This window comes from Hesperophylax consimilis, chromosome 3 (genome assembly GCF_061612785.1).
Source record: "Hesperophylax consimilis isolate HC1 chromosome 3, BYU_Hcon_1.0, whole genome shotgun sequence".
NCBI lineage: Eukaryota > Metazoa > Arthropoda > Insecta > Trichoptera > Limnephilidae > Hesperophylax > Hesperophylax consimilis.
In genome coordinates, this window is record NC_142838.1 from 43205065 (window position 1) to 43227403 (window position 22339).

General features: G+C 35.2%; 1 protein-coding gene across 1 annotated transcript; it reads left to right on the top strand.

The window, feature by feature from the left end:
* Positions 1-899: 899 nt before the first annotated feature.
* Positions 900-12309, top strand: LOC149425561 (uncharacterized). The gene is made up of 4 exons (XM_089651178.1): positions 900-1009; positions 6889-7059; positions 11937-12088; positions 12179-12309. The coding sequence occupies exons 1-4, from the start codon at positions 932-934 to the stop codon at positions 12255-12257; spliced, it is 480 nt and encodes a 159-aa protein (XP_089507304.1). The 5' UTR covers positions 900-931; the 3' UTR covers positions 12258-12309.
* Positions 12310-22339: the final 10030 nt, after the last annotated feature.

Consider the following 22339-nt stretch of genomic DNA (forward strand, 5'->3'; position numbering starts at 1 on the left):
TCTCCCCCCACTCCTAAATAACCTAACTTGTTGCACGGGCTTATTTTGAATAGCAATATAAATTTAGGATTAATCATAAAATTGTTTAGTCTTAAGATTTCCCTAATATTCATTAGTTAAAACTTTCCCCACAAGCGTTTTATAAATAAAAGATTTCTTGAAAAATTAACTAGGAAACTCTTTTTTCCAGTGATCTCTTGTGTCCTTTGCCTATCTGCAGTGAATCTCACAGTTAATGCTCAGGAGGTGGGTGAATTTTAAATTACTTATTATATATATATATATATATATATATATATATATATAAAGAAATCTAACATTCCCGGGTTACGAATAACCTGACAATATTTGAAAATCTCTTACTACCACCACAGTAAATGGAAAATGTCGCCTGTGTCTTGATGGAGGACTTAACCAGCTAAGGAATTGAACGCACGACATATATAATATATTATTTTTCTCTTAAGAGAATAAGGCAGATTTTGTTTCCAGATAGTGTGATTATTAATATGTATTATATTATTTATGGAAGAAATGATTTTTTGTAGGAAACTCCATATAAAATACTTTACGCTGTCACCTTACAAAAAGGCAACAACACATCCGAAAAAGTTCTTACACAAACTGAGGTGGGGTACAAGTAAGTCATTTCAACTATTGAGAAATTATTTTATTTTTTAATCATTGATATATAACTCTTAAACTAAATGTGAAACGGAATTGTCAGAAAAGAAAATCTGTAGAATCTATGAAATGAACCCAGGACGGAGCCTTTTCTCATTATTGTTAATAGTATTATCTCCAATGATCAAATATTACAATTTAAGTAATTCCACTATAAGAATAATAAATATTTGTTGTCATAACATTGTTTCATTGCAGAGATGAAATAACTTTCAACGGAAGATTCCAGTTTGAAAACGGCACAGAGATGAACAACATTAGCCAGAGGAGAATACTAATACCAAACGATTCACTAAACTCACTTATCTATGTGGCACCTGGCGAGGTAAACTTAAAAACATATTATTTTCATGTAGGTATCTCCCTAAGGCAATTACTTGATAGATTAAAATTACAGCACCCTTAAGGTGATCTTTCACAAAAACGGCGCTATACAAATCTTCCAAATAGTATTACATTTACATACATATTATGCATACCAACGCACTATGGTCCCCTTTGAGGAAACTAGCTAGACAAAAAGATTTCAACGATGTTTTTATTTATGTACAAAAATATTCAAACAACATTGAAAAATGTCCATAGTATTATGTTCACATCGATAAAAAATTTAAAACAATACGCGCGATACATGGCAACGTTGTAAACACGACACTTTGGATGTGCAAATCGTTCGCCCAGCGGTCAGTCGCTTTCGGGTGTGCACGTTGTTCGGTCGTTAGTGTTGTTATTTGAAATCGGAGTGAAATTACGTTAAGATGGAAATTAAAGTGTATGGTATGTTCTTTCAAATTAATTTAATTATTTTATAATTTGCCTATTCAAAATAACTATCATTATTAATTAAAAATCGTGAAAAAAGTATCAATATTTACAATTATTTTCCAAAGTTTGATTAAACTTTCAAAATCGTGTACCGATTTGTACCACCAAACGAAACTAGTTTCATATAAAACCATTCTTTATGTATAATATCTATTGAAATTTGTTTGCTCAAACTTGCTCTTTTGTCTTTTACAGAGCCTGTACCTACAATCTATCGTTTGGATATTTTGGAGATTCTAGAATTGAAGGGCACGTCAAAGTTGAATTGTGCTGCAACACGGCAGTGTGTTTATGGACATATACAACATTTATTGAAGAAAAACAGTTTCACAAGTCTTGAGGATAGTTTACTTAAGAAAAACATCGCTTCTTTTCTATTAATATTTCATAGAAAATGGATTAAAGTCGGAAGAAGTACTTTAAAATTGAAGTTTAAACACGCAAAATGGCTTAACACAGTTTTTATTCTTCCTATAGTCACGCGTGATGAGGTTCTACGTGGTAGACCAGAAAAAGAATTTGATTTATGCTCGTCAAAAAGCAAAACAAGAAAAATTAAATGTCTTCTCAATTCTCGAAGTCCACAAGAACTCTCTCATGCCACTCAAATCAGCTTGAGGTCACATGGAAAGCGGGATGCTGCCAAAATTATTAACGAGGCAACTGAATTTTCACCCAAACGAGCTACAAAGATGAAAAATATTATGAAGAATCACAATTTAAAACCAATCCCATATTCACCCCGGGAAGCTCTAGCTTTCGTTATTAACAATAAATTTACCAAGCAGCAATATCTTAATATACGAAATGGGGCAAAAGAACGGGGAGCAAATATTTATCCCTCATACAAAAAAATTTTAAAAATCAAGGATGAGTGTTATCCTCCAAGAGATTCACTCGTGATAACAGAAGTGTCTGCCGAAATTAAGTTACAGACTATTTGCGATTTAACAGTAAGTCGACTGCTAACACATCAAAAAGAAGTTTTAGATAATTATATTGATGGTATTGATACTTTGGAAATGATCTATAAATGGGGGTGTGACGGAAGTTCAGGACAAAGTACATATAAACAAAGATTTTCTTCAGATTATCAGGAATACGATGATAGTCAACTGTTTATGATAACATTAGTCCCCTTACAACTGTATGGTTTCAGTGAAGGAAAAAAAATAGTACTTTGGCAAAACCCGAGAACTTCATCTACCAGGTTTTGTAGACCTATCAAATTTAAATTTGTCAAAGAAACGACTGCCGTAATTTTGGAGGAAGTAGGAAACATTGAGCATCAAATCATGAACCTTGTTCCGTTTAGTGTAAAGTTAAATAACGTCGATTATCGTGTAAAACATAACTTAGTTATGACTATGGTGGATGGCAAAATATGTAATGCATTAACAAACACCTCATCACAACTATGCTATATATGTGGTGCTTCTCCCAAAGACATGAATAATATACCCAAATTAAAAAAAAGTTTACCTGATCCATCAACATACAGATTTGGTTTATCCACACTGCACGCTTGGATCAGATTTTTTGAATGTTTAATTCACATAGCTTACAGGCTTGACATTAAAAAGTGGCAAGTGAGAGGAAAAGAGGATAAAACTAAACTCGCTGCGAGGAAAAAAACTATTTTGAGAAGATTTCGCAGTGAAATGGGATTGATAGTAGATCAGCCCAAGCAAGGAACTGGTTCTACAAATGACGGTAATACCGCTCGACGTTTTTTTAGAAACCCTGAATTATCGTCTAACATCACTGGCATAGATGTTGATATAATTCGGCGTTTTTCAGTCATTCTACACACACTGTCCTGTGGATATGATATTGATAAAGAAAAATTTATTAAATTTACCGGAGAAACAGCGGAAGTCTATGTAAAAAAATATGGGTGGTACTACATGCCAGCAAGTGTCCATAAAATTTTGGCTCATGGAGGAGATGTTATTAGTTCTTGCATTCTTCCGATAGGACAAATGTCAGAAGAAGCTCAAGAATCTCGAAACAAAGACTATAAAAAAATCAGAGAATTTCATACTCGAAAAATATCGCGTATCTGCACAAATGAAGATTTGTTTCGTACACTACTTATAAGTTCGGACCCTATAATATCCGGAATAACCACAATATCAACAAAACATTCCGATGTCTTACCTAGTGGTGTCTTAAAATTATTATCAATTCCAGAAGTTTCAGCGAAGAAAATACAGAAGTCTGTTAACAAAGCCATTGTTGGATTTAATAATAGTGACGATAGCGACTCAGCCAGTAGTTCTTAAACAAAAAATGTCATCCAATGTTGTTCTTGTATTATGTTAAAAAAATATTTTTTACTAATAACTTAAAATAAGTACTTTGTTATGACTTAATCGAACCATCGTACCATACGCATTTTATTAGTAATTAATTTTGTTTTAAAAATTCTGTAACAATGGCTAAAATAAATGTATATTTTTTTAAGTATTTTTTTTATTACTTTGTGATCCTTTTGCATCATATGCCATGAAAAAATATTTTTGTCTAGCTAGATCGGGATTTGGGACCACTGTGCAACGGACCCAACGTAAGATATTACATTTACACACATATTATGCATACACAAGCAGCTTGTTCTTTGCACCCAACGTAAGATATTACATTTACACACATATTATGCATACACAAGCAGCTTGTTCTTTGCACCCAACGTAAGATATTACATTTACACACATATTATGCATACACAAGCAGCTTGTTCTTTGCACCCAACGTAAGATATTACATTTACACACATATTATGCATACACAAGCAGCTTGTTCTTTGCACCCAACGTAAGATATTACATTTACACACATATTATGCATACACAAGCAGCTTGTTCGTTGCTTCCCAACGGATACGGTTACGTTTTATTGTTATTCCCAAATTTTAATTCGTAATTTAGTTTTGCTTACAAATTGGTAGTTTATTGATTTATTACTATTTTATACGCCCATGGAGCTCTTACAGTGGGTACACATGTTAGTAATAAATAATAAACCATGGTTTCATGTGGTTTGCAATTGGATACATATACACGGTGTCCGGAAACTCGTAGTACAAGCGGGAAACTGGAGAATCTACACCACATGGGGAACCCAAAAAAACATAAAGTTTTTTGATTTGAGCATTTTCAAAAAAAAAAAAAAACCAAAAAAAAATATTTTTCGGCTATTTTAGGGTTAAAGTTTTTTCTAGTGTTTAGGGTTGAATAACAGATGTTTTAACCCTGCAGAGCAGAAATATTTTATGATTACACCGGGTTAAATGAAGGGTGATTTCAAAATAATGCTTCAAATCCGAGTTTCTTCATTTGTTTTACTTTCAAATAGTTTTAATTAGTTGGGTACTTTGATCTTCAGTAATAACTTATAAGAATTTGATTAAAAAAAAAAAAAAAAAAAAAATCAACTTCAAACTCGATTTACTCGATAACGAAAGCTCAAATAAAAAAAATATATACTACAAAATCGACTCCAAATGTGATGAAGATTCACCAGTTTCCCGCTTGTACTACGAGTTTCCGGACACCCTGTATAACAATCTAACATTTAAGAAAAAAAAATTTGACCTGAAAGATTTTTTCAGATATAATAATAATGATCGAATTATTTGTATAACGCCGTTTTCGTGAGAAAATCACCTCAAAGGAGCTTACGGTATGTTTTAAAAATCGAATTTGTTAAAAATGTAGACAATATTAATTTGTGTATTTGTTTGCTAAACTACGTGTGTGAGGAATCGGCGAGTTTGCTACATAATTTCTTTGTGAACAGTGACATTGATATGGGTCCTTATGCCTTGTGTGTCGAGTCAATACTCTTTTATTAACTTTTACTCCACACTCCCTCCTACAACATCTGACCTTAAAAAGAAAAGGTAAAGATAAAATAGGCCCTGAGGTCTTTCTGCCCTTAAAAAGACCCCCCACACAACATCCCCAAAGATAACATAGGCGCTGAGGCCTTTCTGCCTTTAAAAAGTACCGCCACACAGCATCCCCAAAGATAACATAGGCCCCGAGGCCTTCCTGCCTTTAAAAAGTACCGCTACACAGCATCCCCAAAGATAACATAGGCCCCGAGGCCTTTCTGCCTTTAAAAAGTACCGCTACACAGCATCCCCAAAGATAACATAGGCCCCGAGGCCTTTCTGCCTTTAAAAAGTACCGCTACACAGTATCCCCAAAGATAACATAGGCCCCGAGGCCTTTCTGCCCTTAAAAAGACCCCCCACACAGCATCGCCAAAGATGACATAGGCCCTGAGAGAAATTATTTTCCTAGTAACATATGTTGGGTGTGCATTTGGCGTGTTTCTCGACTATGCACTTGTACCGGAGAGATCAATTACGCTTGTCTGTGCTCTAAGGATTGTAATCCTTTTGTTACCCGGCGGGCCGGATCGGGAGAGACTGGTTGAGGGAGACCTTTTGATCTATCCAGCGGGTCTCTCTCGACCTATCGCCGTGCCCCGCACTGAGAGGGATGGATTCATACATCTTATTCCTACCCACCCTTCTTACCTTTTTCCTTCCCAGAATCCTTTCTTTCCACACAGCATTTTATCTCTGTATTTTTCCAGCTTTTGGGGTACTATGCCGTGTTGCGCATTTACTTCCTCTCTTTCCTTTCTCTCCACACAGCATTTTATCTCTGTATTTTTCCAGCTTTTGGGGTATTTTGCCGGGTTGCGCATTTACTTCCTCTCTTTCCTTTCTCTCCACACAGCATTTTATCTCTGTATTTCTCCAGCTTTTGGGGTAAAATGCCGTGTTGCGCATTTACTTCCCTTTTTAAATGTTTCAGAAAGCATTGCAGTGTCCATCTTCAAGACAGATTTGGATTAGGTAAAGCACGACATAAAACCTAAAATGATTCATATAATACTTTTGGCCGTGAGAATCTATTACATATGTTTAGTTCGTAGAACTAAATGTACCTGTATTTTTAAATTTCGAAAACATTGCTTTGTATCATATCAATCTACTTGATACGCAATATCATACATATTTCGTTTTACTTTAAGAAATGTCGTATATTGTCTACAAAAACCAGTATTATTACGTTCTACTTGATTCGCAATATCGTATATTGTATACATAAAACAGATTTATTTCGTTCTACTTGATTCGCAATATCGCATATTGTATACATAAAACAGTATTATTTCGTTTTACTTGATTCGCAATATCGCATATTGTCTACATAAACCAGTATTATTTCGTTCTAATTTATACGCAATATCGTATATTGTCTACATAAACCAGTAAAACTAAAATATGTGAAAATCTTTCCTTGTTTAATGAAAAAAATGTTTTAAACTTCTAAATCTTGGTGTTTATCTTCTTTGCAGTGCATCACATATGAAAAGAAACAGAACCTTACTTCTAACACATTTAAATCATATCGCGCAATAAATAAAATTAAAAATAATACGATAGTGGAAAAGATCATGAGGGATAAGTTAGAAGAGGAAGGCTCTTTTACCAAATTGGTGCCCGTGGATGAGACAACAAACAATAAGGTGAGCACAATAATTATTATCTACTTTTATAATTATCTTATATTTTTTTATATAATATACTACAAGCCTGGTAGGATACATACAGCCACATTAAAATAATTTCACAGGAAGCAAACACATTGTGGTTCGACAAATCTATCTCACTATTAATATAATGTAGAAAGTCTGTGACGTGGATTTGATTTGAATACAAATTACATAATTCGAACTACGGATTTATTGGCGATGTAGTGGAGTAGCGGCGCGCTCTTCAAACTGTACTACTATAATCTAAGTAAATCTTATTATAAGCAATAATAATTCACAGGCCTGCAAATTGACACTTTTTGAGAGATATTTTCACCGTAATGGGTGAATCGTATGTATTTTGGTGCGCTGAGTCCAAATATGCCCTCAGTTTTTCTCCAGCACGTAGGGATTTTCCGCAAAATTAAAATGAAAGTTATGCAAAACCCGCAGTACATATAGGTAAAAATGCATTTTGAAATGAAAAATGAATATATATTACTAGTGGTTTATTTACATTTTTAAATACAATTTGATAAAAATAATATGTATATACAATAAGGATTTATAATTCTTTATAATATCTACATCTTTTTCCCTCAAAACTCCGTTTTGAGCTTTTCCGTTTGTGTGGGATGTCTGGAAGTTCTCTATGGAGCAGCCAACAGTAGTCTCCCATCATATTCACATCCCATCGTCCTTGGTACTTGTCTTGGTGGAACCTCTCGCCCTGCTCTTCACTTACGGCACCAAGGTTTTCTGGGAAATAATTCAAATGGGAGTTCAAAAAGTGAACTTTCAAGCTCATGGGGAGCACCCCAAGGTTTTAAAACATTTCAACATTTTATTTACAATTTCTTCATAATCCGGGTCCTTATTGTTCCCCAAAAACTTAGTCACAACTTCTTTAAATGATATCCACGCCTCTTTCTCAGCTTTTTTCATCACCTTTTCAAACTGATTGTCTTTCATTAGTTTCCGAATGTCCGGACCAAGAACCTTTAACTTTGCCTCAGACAGTCCCTGGAATTTCTTTTCAAGGTACTTGAACGTTTCGCCATCTTTTGGCAATGCCTTGACAAACTGCTTCATCAGTTGTAATGATCTGCCCTTTTTATTTCAAACTTTTCCTTCAGTCCCGTAGGTAACTTTTCCATAAGGCTTTGGTTATATATATATCCGGGGTAGGAAGGTCCTCCCTGCCGTCTTTTCTTTATTACACACCCCTTCAAGTGTGTACATCCTAGTTTGTCTACGTGACGTACGACCTTGAACGTACTCATTTCACGTGACGGTTCAGTATAAAAAGGCTTCACCGAACGTTGTGTTGGGTTTTTGTTTCTCGGTTTAGAAACCTAGTTATTTATGTATGTGTGGTATCCCTTGGTTCTTTTGAGATAGAGTGAGTTGAATCCATTACCGCTGTGTTTTAAAACCATTTTATAAACCTTATCTTCTAAGTCGCCTGCTCCCCCCCCCACTAGCTACTCGATTCTACCTATCGTAGGGTAATGTGAATATAATAAAGTGTTAGATTTTATATATGTGATATACATACGATAAGTTTATGGTGTTAGTTGTCGGCGCCATCCATGTATATATTTTGGGAGGGGAAGGAGAGGAAAGGAAATGAATTTTTTTCAAGCTAAGATTGACTCCTCCTCTTACCAAACAAAACTGATGGATGATAATTTGAGCAAGGCGATCGATATCTGCGTGTCTGGATATCACAACCGGCCGGGTCTCCCCTTGTTCCAAATCGGCAACCTTCACGCCAGAATAAAGAAAACCAGGTCTCATCACCAATTTCAGAATTGCCCCAATCTCAAACACCTCCAGGAAAATCTACTTTACTGAGTGTAGAAGGGGAAAACCATGACATCCCTTGTCACGAATCTAGTCGCGAAAATGTGACACGCAAGGTCCTAAGTTACGTGCCACCTCCAGAAAACGTTGTAACTCCCACGCCGTCGGGGATTTACATCCCTTTCTAGGTCAATACATAGATAACACACGACAATCTTGTCGACATTTTGCCTGCTTATTAACGATAGGTTGTGTGCCTACCCATTCAGCCAATTATCATGTGAGATATATGTAAAGTCTACTCGAAATGCCAAATTTGGGATGAGGACTGTCTGTATTTTAATATTTGGTTCCAGTATTTATTTTATGAGGTTACTAGCATCCTCGTGTATTAGGTATGGGTAACTTCTACTGAATACCTATCCTCTCAGGTAAGGTATAAACGGATAATTGGTTTGATTTTTTGCATTTAATTTAAAGAGGCTGCCTACCTCTCGAAAGATACCTGTTGAGAAAAGTTGTTCGGTTGGTAGTTTTATTTCGGAGATTACCATCTCCCTCTTTCGACTTTAGATTTGTTTTTGTGCATCCCAATTCGTAACTTAGAAAGTCAAATAATAGATGAAAAGTATTAAATTTGAAAGTCAAATAACAGAAGAAAAGTTTTCATTTTGTTCCGTCTGGTTGCATCCGATCGCTTTCAATTTGGGACGGCATACGCTAGCAAAACTTCCCCTTTGACTGACTGTACTCCGCGCCTCTCGGCCTATATATGAAAAGGTCGTTGACTCGTCTCTCGCTCACAGCTGATTGACAATGCGTCTCGCGTATCCCTTCTTATGGGAAGATTATTTGGGTTGCAGGCGTTGCAAACTCAGTTCCTGTACCTCGGTTGTATCCTATTATTAAAAGGGTCCTCTGAAATTTAATAAATAATATAAAAAAACTCACCCTGTTAGTCACCTCCAAATCCTCGTGTGAAACTTACCTGGTTACACTATATAGCTAAATCACTTTAATTTTCGACCTCCTCCCTACGCTTATAAAAGGGTAATTAAATATTCCTGTAAATAAAATTGTACCTCCCTAATCTGTTAGGATTCGAACCCACAGTTAATAATCTATTTGATTCTCTGGTTTTCGGTCTCCGTGGATAGAATGCCATCTCGCCAAATCAATAACTTAGCCCGATTAAACACTTCCTGCCTTTAAGTACATTCACTCTATTTTAAAACGCAATCAATATTTTTATTATTTTCATGTTTTTAAGACAAGCAATCTAGTTCGAACTGTATACGAAATCACGTTTAAATCAACACAACTTTATAACACAATCGCGATTGCACAACACCTGGCGCCCCTGAGGTGGGTTTTTACAAAACGGCGCTCTACAAATTATCCAATTATTATTATTGTCATTATTATTAATTGTTTTCCCACTGAGTCGAACCACTTTCACTTCACACAAACACCGGATCAATAATCTTTCACTTTAATTCAATATTCCGCAATATTCTCTAATACCATTTGAATTCAATAATTAACTGCAATTTCAAACAACACTTCTGATTTGTATCCCTTTCTCGGGGCTGTCAATCCACCCAAGTTCAAAACTCGACTGTCACTCCGGTCTCTCCTTTCCCGTGGGAATCTGTTTACTCCAGGCCTGTCTGTCAATAAATCTTCCGTCGTTGTTTAAACAAAAATTTTTTTGAGCACGTTCGTTTATTATTTATCGTTTATTTTTGTAGATATTCAAAACATCACACAGTCCAAGCTTGATGTGAAGTGGGGGTAAAAGCACTTTTTTGGGATCAACCAAAGACTCAAAGTGAACATTTTTTCTCCAACCTTCAAAGTTCTCGTTGGCCACACTTTTTGGCTCCAGTGCTGTGCTTTTGCCCGGCTATCCCACTCACATAGGAAACAGGGGAATTTCGTATAGCCACCTTGTTGTCCAAGCACCATAGAGATGACTTTGAGATCACCACAGATAGGCCATCCAAACTCCTTATATTTCAATTTATCAAGTATGAAAGCCATGTTGTCATAGTTTTCTTTTAGATGCACAGAGTGCCCCACGGGTACAGAAGCGTATTTATTGCCGTTGTGTAGCAAAACTGCTTTTAAACTTCTTTTTTATGAGTCAATAAAAAGCCTCCAATCATCTGACACATGTTGAATAAACATTGACATCAACTTGGGAACATCTAACTAATACTGTTAAATATACTAATTTTATCATATTTCATACTTTCTGATATAAAACTATAAAGCCGAATAGGAAAAACAACTTTTTTTGGCATATTCATAAATATACGTCTTAAGGTAGGCAATCCCGCAGAAAAATGCATTTTGCGGAAAATGCTTACGTGCTGGAAAAAAACTGGGGGCATTTCTGAACTCAGCGCACAAAAATACATAAGAATCACCCATTATTTTAAAGAAAGCAATTTGGTCGCAGGCCTTATCTTATAAGTCGCCTGAAATATCCATACACATTGAAAATAAATGACGCCGACGGGAATTGAACCCGCATCTTCTGATGTCCGGTCAGATGCTCTGGACCACTGAGCTACGTGGGCTTATTTCCAAAACGCCAAATAATTAAATATGTATTAGGACTTCAATCAACAATTACTGCATATATATATTTGTTTGATTATTTTAGGCGACTAATTATTGCCTATAATAATTTGTCATCCTTTGTGCTATGCATAAAAAACTTGTCTTTTAAACATTAGTTTATCATTAAAAAAAAATAACAAGTAAATCTTGTTTGCCATAGTTTTTTATGAGACTTCACTGCTCAATTGCTAATCAATATATTAAACCAACTAGTTTAAGTTCGTTCTGAACCTTCATAATTTCTGCAAAAATTCATATTAATTATCATATCACTATAAAGTGCCTCATTATATACACAGTGTTCCGCGCTTACACGCCCAAAACTGGACAAAAAATGACTTTTTTTTCATTGGGGCCAAAAAAAATTACGATAATTATATTTGTGTTGTTTACAAAGCGACAACTACAATAGTTATGTATTTATTATCTAATTTTAGGATTTATATATACCACCGAAAGATGAAACACACTTCTCGTCGCTTTTCTGGATAATAATAATTGGTGTGGCAGTACTCGTCGGCATACTCGTAGGACTCGTGGTCCATATTATGATCAAACGAAGAATTTGTAAAGGCTCTCTAAAAAATAGGTAATTTATTATTAATATTTTTTTGCAAGAGTAATTAAATGTTTTAGTGAAAAGCTAAAGTTAATATCTACTTTTTAAATTGAATTTCAGATCTTCACACACTTCATCTACTGACCCAAAGTCGAAGAAGTTAATCGAGAACATAGTTACCGTGGAGGACTCCGTGTAACCGCACTAACTTCATTTTAGAAGATAATATTAACAAATATCAATGCAGCATGGAATAGAAAAAGAAACCCAATTGCTGAAAATACATATTTTGTCTATCTAGATTAAAAGTATACACTAATTTTCAATTGCAATAATATTTTTATTATTCTTCTTGAAAGAATAAGAAAGAAAGCAGAAGAAAGACTGTTTTATATTTTAATTATTACTAATCAAAATGTGCAATTATTTTTTTTTTAAATTTTGAACGCAAACAAAGAAAAACTCGCTTATCACGTACACTGTAATTACTACCGTTTGCTTAATAATATTATTTTGGTTATTTAAATAAGTTTTGTAATATTTGTGTACACATGAAAGAGTACTTAACTATCGATGTAACTTCATAAAAAAAACTTCATTTGCATTTCCAGAACATAAGAGATAAGTGCAAATTGAGGTGTTCATTGTAAGTTGTTCAAGAAAATTAATATTACAACAAAGTTACATATGAATTTAATTACAAACATATATCATGTAGTATATATATTTTTTTAATAATTTTAAAATAAGTAAGATAGTGTTTTTTTGTATAGTTCAGTTTAGTAGATTCTGTTTTAGCCTGTGTTTGATTTCAGTATATTTCCTATTTCAGATCTCCCTATATTAAGTATTCAGCTTTTTATTTGAGATTTAAATGTCATTATGTTGAGGTTTTTGAGTGAGAGTGGTATTTTATTGTGGAGTTTAATACTATGGTATGAGAAGCTTTTTTGCACAAAAGTTGTATTAGTAGTTATTTGTTGGACAAGTTTTTGACCATGTAACGACTTTCGTAAATTTTTCATAAGTTTATAGTATCGTAAATAATGCTCACGGAAGTTGTTAGGAAGTTTAATTTACGAACTTCTCACAGAGACCGCTATACCAATAATTCTATTTTTGGTAAGATGGCTTCCTGACAACAACGCGTTGCCGCCGACTTTGACAGCTGTCAGTTAGTAATATTTGATAACAGGGATTTGTTTATTTACGTTAGATCATGGATCCCTATATAATACCCATTTCCGCACACAACGGATTGCCGCTGCGATAATATGTACAATTTGTCAAACAAAAACGTAAGGGCCCGCAGAGTGCGTTGGATTAGGAGTTGACTTCAAAGAAGAAGTACTGATGGGGCTTTCGTTCGTTTAACGGCAGAATTAAGAATTGAGGATCAACAAAAATTTTATCCAAATTATAGCAACTGACTTCTAATACATATTGAAAATGATTGGACCGTTAATTAAAAAGAATGATACTCGTTTTCGGAATGCTATTTCACCAGCTGAAAAATTAATGAGATTCCTTAGGCGTATGTGTGTAACACCATGTACGATCGTGTGAGAAATGTGGAGATCCGCAAAGAGTACAAGGAAAAAAAGTACCTCAGCGTAATGAGTAAGATCAAAAAAGGGACGCTTAGATGGTTTGGGCATGTAGAGCGAATGAGCGAAGAAAGGAGTTTAAGAAGAATATACGATGCAAAGTGAATGGTAGCAGAAGTCGGGGACGCCCGAGGAAGACATGGCACGACCAAGTGAATCAGATACTTGAGTCGGGCCATGTCAAGAGTCAGAATAATAGAAGAGTATGTATTAGGCGATGTATGAATGTGAATGAGGCAAGAAGTGTGTGCCAAGACCGAGTTGTTTGGCGGTCCGTCCTCTCAGCCTACCCTTGCGGGGAAACGGTGTGATGGTTAGTTAGTTAGTTAGAAAAATTAATGGTGACTATTCGATTTTTGGCGTCAGGTAATGTTTTCTATGTATTCTTTTATTGCATTTTTGTATGAATTCATTGGAGATATTAATTTGTTGTGAAGTTTGATAGCTGATCCATCAGTTCGTGAAGTCGAATACTAGAATCATTATCACACATTTACACAGGCATTTTTTAAACATGACATTGTGTTAAAGATAAATAATGTTATGTTAGTCTTCATAGATTATTGCAGTGTATTATTTCATAAAGCTGTTCATAGCGACAAGTAAATAAGTCCCGAGGAGCAACGGCGGAAAGATCGAATCGTGTCAGTGTTGCAGATTTCTGTTTTACCATCCCGACAGTCAGGTCAAAACTTTCTGTGAGCGTCTCAACTTATCAATCTGTTTTGATAAGCTGTGAGAGAGCCGTAAATTCGCGCGTGAGCGATTAAACCTGTCAAAAACTTACGTAAAAAAAACTTCTGTAACTTGGTATAAATTACGGTAAGCGACTTATGGTGTCGTTTACATTGGTAAATTTGTCGTAAGTCGCTTACGTGAGCAACTTACAGGAAAAAACTTACAAGTGTAAAGGCAGCCTTACAGGAACTTTCAGAATAATTTTCACTATGTCTTTTTGAGTTTTAATTAGTGGATTTAGTATATTTTTATTTGCACTTTTTACTGTTTTTAAGATGTATTTAAAAAGTTTGCTTTGTAATTATCATGACACCTGACAGTTGTTTTGCCTTCCGATTGCATCATCAAAAATAATATTTAACTAACAGATCTTTCATAATAGTCATAAAAAACTTTTAACGAAAATGAATTTCTACAAATTAACATGAAAAAAATACATGTAAAAATTATATTTATTATTTTTTTACTGGTCGCTGTAAATTCCTTAGTTGACAAATTGACTGGTCTAAGTGTTATCATTATAAGATCTGTACTGTATGTATTCATGTGCAATAATATTTTATGCAATACATTTTTTTTGTGTAAAATTGTTTAATTTCTTTTAATTTTATTTGTCATCAGTGATTCTTCTTCTTTCGTATGATCAGTGATAAAGTAATGATATTGTTTTCATTTTCATACATTTCCTTCATATTCTATGTAAACATTTATTCTACGCTACAATTATCAATAAGAATATTTCGATTTTTTTATGTTTCTCAACTAATCGTTTTACGAAGACAGCTTAGTGTACCCATGTATGTATAAATTTTTTGTTGTTGTTTTAAAACTGATTATTTTTTTATATATGAGTTGTCTTCTGGGATAAAGTAATGATATTGTTTTCATTTCCATACATTTCCTACAAATTCTTTGTAAACATTTAATCTATGCTACAATTATCAATAAAAATGTTTCGATTTTTGCCTTATGTTTTTCAATTAATCGTTTTACACAGATAGCCTAGTTAATAGTAATACTCAATATTTATGACGATGTTTTATATTAAGTAGAACTTGAAGTTTTTATTAACATACCACACAAATATTATTTACTAATCTTTCAGAAAATACTTTGCAAGTAGCTTAAATTCTGTGGCGTTTGCCACTTTTTGTCGAGAAATTCGAGAAAAAAAAAAACGAAACTGACAGCTGGTTAAACTCGATACACACCGGGCGAATTGAGTTGTTGACTTGTAAAACCCTCTCTCAACCTTTAAAATTATTACATCTTGTAATTTATGTAATTTTAAGCTTTGTATATAAAAGCAATGATATTGTTTTGATGGTGAATGTGCAAATGTGATTGCTGCAGACACATTAGTGTAGGGACATTTATATTTGTATGTAAATTTATTTTATACTATAGAAGAATGTACTTTAAATGTCCGGTTTGTGTCTCAAATAAAAAATAAAATAAAATGTATTTATGTGACTTTCTTGAAATAATTCAGTTTTTATACGGACAAAACTATTTATTAATATTCCAATTGCGTATGTACGGGCGCAAAGAAATAATTTGTCGTAGTGTTTAAAAAAATAACTTGAATAGGGGGTATTTTCATTAAATGATGCGAACGGTGCGTAGTCGGGATACACGCCAAACGCGCGCCCAACATTTGTACACAGTTGACATTTGTCACATGAGAACGGGTCGCTTCTACGATTCGTTCTTAAGTTTAACAGCTCGGCTGTGGAACGAACTGCCGGCCTCTGTGTTTCCTCCCTCCTACAACATGGGACTCTTCAAGACCCATGTTCACTCCTTCCTCTCCACAAAAAGACCCTCCACACAGCATCCCCAAAGATGACATAGGCCCTGAGGGAAATTATTTTCTTCAGGGCCTCCTGTGTGGAGTTAATATAAAAAAAATAATAATAATAACATTAACGCCATCTGGGAATGTGTAGATTATAAGGGTTTCTTAACGTATGTTATTATTACCCGATCTAATTCTAATTCTTATATATTATAATATATGTTCTCTAGTTAATATGTTCTCCTTCTAACTCTTATATATTATAATATACACGTAGTTACTATGTTCTCTTTCTAATTCTTATATATTATAATATAGACGTAGTTACTAAGTTTTCTTCATGCCACTTTTCACATTAGAAATGGTGTTGCGATCTGAAAATAGTTGCCTTGGCCTATAAACTCCAGGCACAAATATCTGTAACAAATTGATAACTCCCGTTCAGAAGCAGCGGCTTCAGAGAAATATTTAAAAAAAAATACTTTTTTTATTTATTTATTTATTTATTAACGCCGATTATAGCGGCTTTTACAAAAGAATGACAAATTATTTTTCATGTGAATACGGAATATACATAGATAAAAAAATATATATAAATATAAAATACATAAAAGAGAACAATATAAATAGTAGTATCGACATAAAAACTGATACTTTAAAACTGTATTTGATTATAGTCAATCTGAGAAGCGCTGACAGACAGTTTTAATTAAGTAGTGTTTGTATGAGGTTAAACTAACAATGTTTATAGGTTCATCCAAAACATATTTATTTCCAAGTACATGTATGCGATTCATTATGGAATTGAGTTCAGCGTTAGATCCTGTATTGTTGCAATGATAGGGTAATTTGAAACGAACTGATCGACTAGGTACATGGAAACATATTAACGAAAGAAGTTCAGGGAAGTTCAACAGGTTGGTAACGATTTTAAATAAATAAAATAGGTCAAAACATATTCTTCTTTCTTTTAATGTATCGAGTCCCAATAATTGTAACAGAGAGGGGTAATTAATGTTTTCGATGAATATTCCCAATTTTCTTTAGGTTTTAGTTATGGGTTTAGGAAGAATGGTCCAATATGACCACCCTTACGTATTACTGCAAACGGATGATGGCTTCTTCCAAAACATGGCCAAGGAATACGGAAAGAGCAGAATGGAAGCATTCTTGGAAATAGCAGAAAAGGTTATTAACTCAACTCAATATATTTTTTCTGAATTTTTTTACCACATTTCAAATTTTCAGCCGAGTGCATTGCAATAATAAAATCTCTCAAATATATAATAAAAATAATTTTGAACATTCCCTCGTTCTCTCTGACTCTCTCAGTTCCCTCCAAAAACTTAAATCCAGTCCTCTTCTTCATCCTGATGGTCACTTTGCATGCCTTATTCGAGAGATGATAGCCTCCATTCAAAGCTCTGGTAAAAATGTAACTCTGATTTGGATTCCTGGACATGTTGGTATCATGGGTAATGATATTGCGGATGCCTTGGCAAAACAAGGAGCGTCCAACCCCGTTGTTACCCTCGTAAACCACATTCCCCTATTTGACATTTTTCCATCATCAAAGATAGATCCCGCAATGTTTGGTCGGAGTATTGGCACATTGCTAGCCAATCCAAGGGAGCCTGCTATGCCTCAATACAAAGGACTATTCCATCAAAACCGTGGTTTCAGCAATTATTTTTCCAAAAAATAAATTTCTTCACTCATTCGAATGAGGATCGGACATTGTTCCGTTCCTTCCTACCTTTTTAAAATTCACGTCCTTGACTCCCCAGATTGTACATTCTGTGGTCTAGAAGTGTGTACTTTAGATCACATATTTTTTGGTTGTCCCTCTCTAAACAAATATTCTCTCTTCTATCAAGCCGTATCTAAAATTGCCTCCCCTTCATTCAACATCTCATCTCGTCTAAGTCTGAACTCGACTCCAATTCTCATTATAATTTTGAAATTTGCCTATTTAAATAAATTTTCATTTCTCAATAATTTAAAATGATGGCCAAGAACACCCTTGAAGGGTGAAAGCCAGAAATAATGGAAAAAAAAACATTTAGAAAGCGCATTCATGCGAAATACGTAAAATTATTCAAATTCAGTGAACGTTTAATTTTTTAAATTGAAACTGATAAGTAAAGTAGGTATAAAGTAGGTAGAAACATTACTTTTTAGTAATCATTATTGGTTTTGAGCGTGTATTTCTTTTGTTTAAATATTAGAAAGATGTCGTCATTCAGATGAGTTTACTAACATTCGAATGGTAATTTTTTTCTTTTGAAATCAAAAATATATTTTTTAAATAATGAAATTCGCAAATCCTATCTATAAAAATATCTATCTTGTTTAAAATGTAGCGGTTATATCACTGCTCCTAGGGTCATCATATCGTAACCAGACTGCACGAGTTAAAAAGCTGAGACAGCAATCAGTCTTACGAAACATAAAATAAAAATATCGGTACCGCAATACGTAAACTGCTGATTTGCATACAGGGTGATGCAAATGCTCATACAATGAACCGAGTCAGCGGTCCTGCGGGTTCGACGTCCAGACGCTACTCCAAACCGTGGCAGACAAGAACAAAGGAATCAGCAGGTATATAAGCGGTGGAGGACCGAAGTACATATTAATTCCACCTCGTTCCACTCAACAAGTTCCACGTGACATCATCTTACTCGAGATCTCCAACTCGGCGTAATGGAGGAATCGGTCATCATGGCCGGTTCCCCCCACGTCACGCTTCGGTCCTTCTTCACTTCAACGCCCTGGCCCAGGCTATCATTCCTGGCCAGCGCTAACCTCACGCGCCTAGACCTGGCGACCAGCTCATCGTCGTCTGCGCCTCGGCTCCGCGACCATCGTCGCTAGCCTGTAACTCCCGCTCATCTGCCGACCAGGTCCATTGCACCTTCGGCTACCTCGTTCACGCTGAAGTACCCGGAAGACTCCTCGCCTTCATCAGTGCTGAACAAGTACACGAGTCAGTTCTCCATCAACACGGTGTCGACCCACTGACCCGCATCTCGACCATTCTACCGCAGTCATCGCCGACTACGCCTGGTGTCATCATCGTCATCGATCCAGAGCCATCTCCCAACTGCGCAACTCAACCGATTTGTTATTCCGACTCTCAATAAACGCTGTGACAAAAACAGCATCATATTTTATTGTCTCACTACCAATTCCCATAAAACATACCAAATAGCACTACTCGATAGAAAATTATTTTTAATTGTAATAAAAAATATCAGGACTGAGGCATTTATATTTTTGCTCGTACGATTGCCAAGCAGTTAGCAACATTAGATATGTTCAAATAGAAAAAAATAGTAGATGTGTTCAACTATACGGAATATTGTTACAAGAAGACTATAATAACATACCTCAATAATATTAATAATTAACTGTTAAAAAATAAAAACTATTCTCCTGCATGGGTTCTATACAAGTATATGTACTCTAAAATAATATAGAGAATAAGGCAGATTTTTTTCCGGATAGTGTGATTATTATTATGTATGGACGAAATAATTTTTTGTAGGAAACGCCAACGAAATCACTTTACATGGTCGCCTTTAAATAATAGTCAACAACACATCCGAAATAGTCCTTACACAAACCGAGGTGAGTGGTCATTTCAACTATTGAGATAATATATTATTTTTTAATCATTGAAGATAATATAACTCTAAAACTAAACGTGAAACGGAATTGCCAGAAAAAAAATTCTATCGAATCTAGGAATTGAACCCAGGACATTAACCTTGTCGGAGCCTTCTCTTTTTATTGTTAATATTATTATATCCAGTGATCAAATATTACAATTTAAGGTTTTGCCCAATAAGTTATTCCACTATGAGAATATTGAATATATTATTTTCATTTACACACAGCACTTCTGCATGTTTCTTATTGGCGCATAAATATGTTAGAGTATTTAAAAAAATACTTTTCAAATCATTTTTAATTACTATTTCATGTGATTGTAATTTTGTTCTTCGTTGACATTTACTGTAATAGATAAGTGCCTACCCAATGAAATAACTTAAGCCGTGATCACGGAATCCTTCATCAGCTAAGGCATAGATCGGGATTCTCCGTGTCGGCTATCCAGACCACCTGTGCATTTCCTAGGTACGGTGGTTATACCAAGTGACTCTTCAACGTGGCAGGCCTTCCATTAACATCGCCTTGTGATCGGATTGAATTCGAAATAGGTTTGGTTAGGTTCCGCGTGGGTAGCATTTTGGCACCTACAGTAAATCACTTCCTTTACACGCTATAATAAAATATTTTACCAATGAGCGGCGATTTTATTTATTTTTTAAAAGGAAGACAATCATTTGCGGGTTACAAATAATCTTACAATATTAATATTATGGACGACTTAGTCAGCTGAGAAATTTAACGAACGACACCTGGATGGGACCCAAACGCGATGCCAACTCAGCCACTGACCGGACAATTGAAATGAACTGATTTTATTTTGCTTCAATTTAATTTAAAAACATGTAATTTAAGTATGTAGATTTGTAGACAATATTTGTAGACGTATAATTCTCACGGTCGAAGTAAAACAAAACACATAGTAATTTTGTCATAACATTGTTTCGTTGCAGCGAAAAAATAACTTTCATCGGGAGAGTACAGTTTGAGAACGGCACAGAGATGATCAACATTAGCCAGAAGACAATTCTAAAATTTGAAGATTCACTAGACTCGCCTATCCTTGTTTCACCTAGCGAGGTAAACTTAATAACATTATTTTCATGTAGGTATCTATCTAAGGCAATTACTTGATAGATTAAAATTACAGCACCCTTAAGGTGATCTTTCACAAAAACGGCGCTATAAAAATCATCCAAATAGTATTATTATTACATACTGTAACGTCAAAGAATTGTGCAAGTTTGGATTGCCACGGTAGTGCCTGATTATTGTTTTGTTGAGAGTTTTTCGGGTGGCTGCCCTGCGATCGGTTTGACGGGCGAGCAAAAATTACGCGGGTAGGTAGATTGGGGAACAATACGCGGGACGACGATTCCGCGGTGCGCGTGGCGTTAGGCGAGAAAAGAAGTGATATCGAAAATAATGAAAAAGATCGCGCGGATACCTTGAACTTATCCTTCGGAGACTTTCCGTTTAAATTTACAAAACATAAAACCAACGTTTCGACTCCTGTATGAGATCGGCCTGTGCTTGTTCGAGTGTTGTGGCTTGAAGAGATGAAAATATACAATCGTTTGTTTGAAAGTAAAAATGGTTTTATTTGTGAGTGGTTTTGAGGGGTAATTCCTTGGAGACTGCACAGGATTGCCAAGCATGCTGTCGAGGTGACGCAAAGATGAAGCATCATTGTCCCTTTAAACGTTCAATGGATGCTGAATGATTGAGGATGGACTCGCGCACTCTTTCGCACTCTATCCTACGAATCTCTACCCGGCGCAATCTGCTCACCGCTGGCAGACTCTCCAAACACCTTCAAACATGATCAAGGTTCTTCAATGTTTTTATACATTATGTCTCCTTGCCTTAGCCCCATAATAGCCCTGGTGATTGACAAGGGTCCATGCTCATCAGACGGGACATCAGACGGGACATCAGACGTGACAATACATATTATGCATACACAAGCAGCTTGTTCGTTGCACTCAACGTAAGATATTACATTTACATACATATAATGCGTACAAAAGCATGTCGCTTGTTCGTTGCACCCAAAGATATTAGAAGAACGAGATGTGCTATGCGCAGTTCGTACTGAGTGGAATTGTTTTGCCGAGTGTCGCCGGTTTTGTTCACCAATACTACTGCACACCTTCGCTTGCGCTGAGGTATCCGCACTAATACATATAACAGATTTCTGTGCGTACACGTCCCGATACCGTTCAAAGTACCCTAATTAGGTAGTACTCCGGCTACGGTCCGGCGGCCAACATAGCATATCTCGTTCTTCTAATATCTTTGGTTGCACCCAACGTAAGATATTACATTTACACACATATTATGCATACACAAGAAGCTTGTTCTTTGCACCCAACGTAAGATATTACATTTACACACATATTATGCATGCAGCTTGTTCTTTGCACCCAACGTAAGATATTACATTTACACACATATTATGCA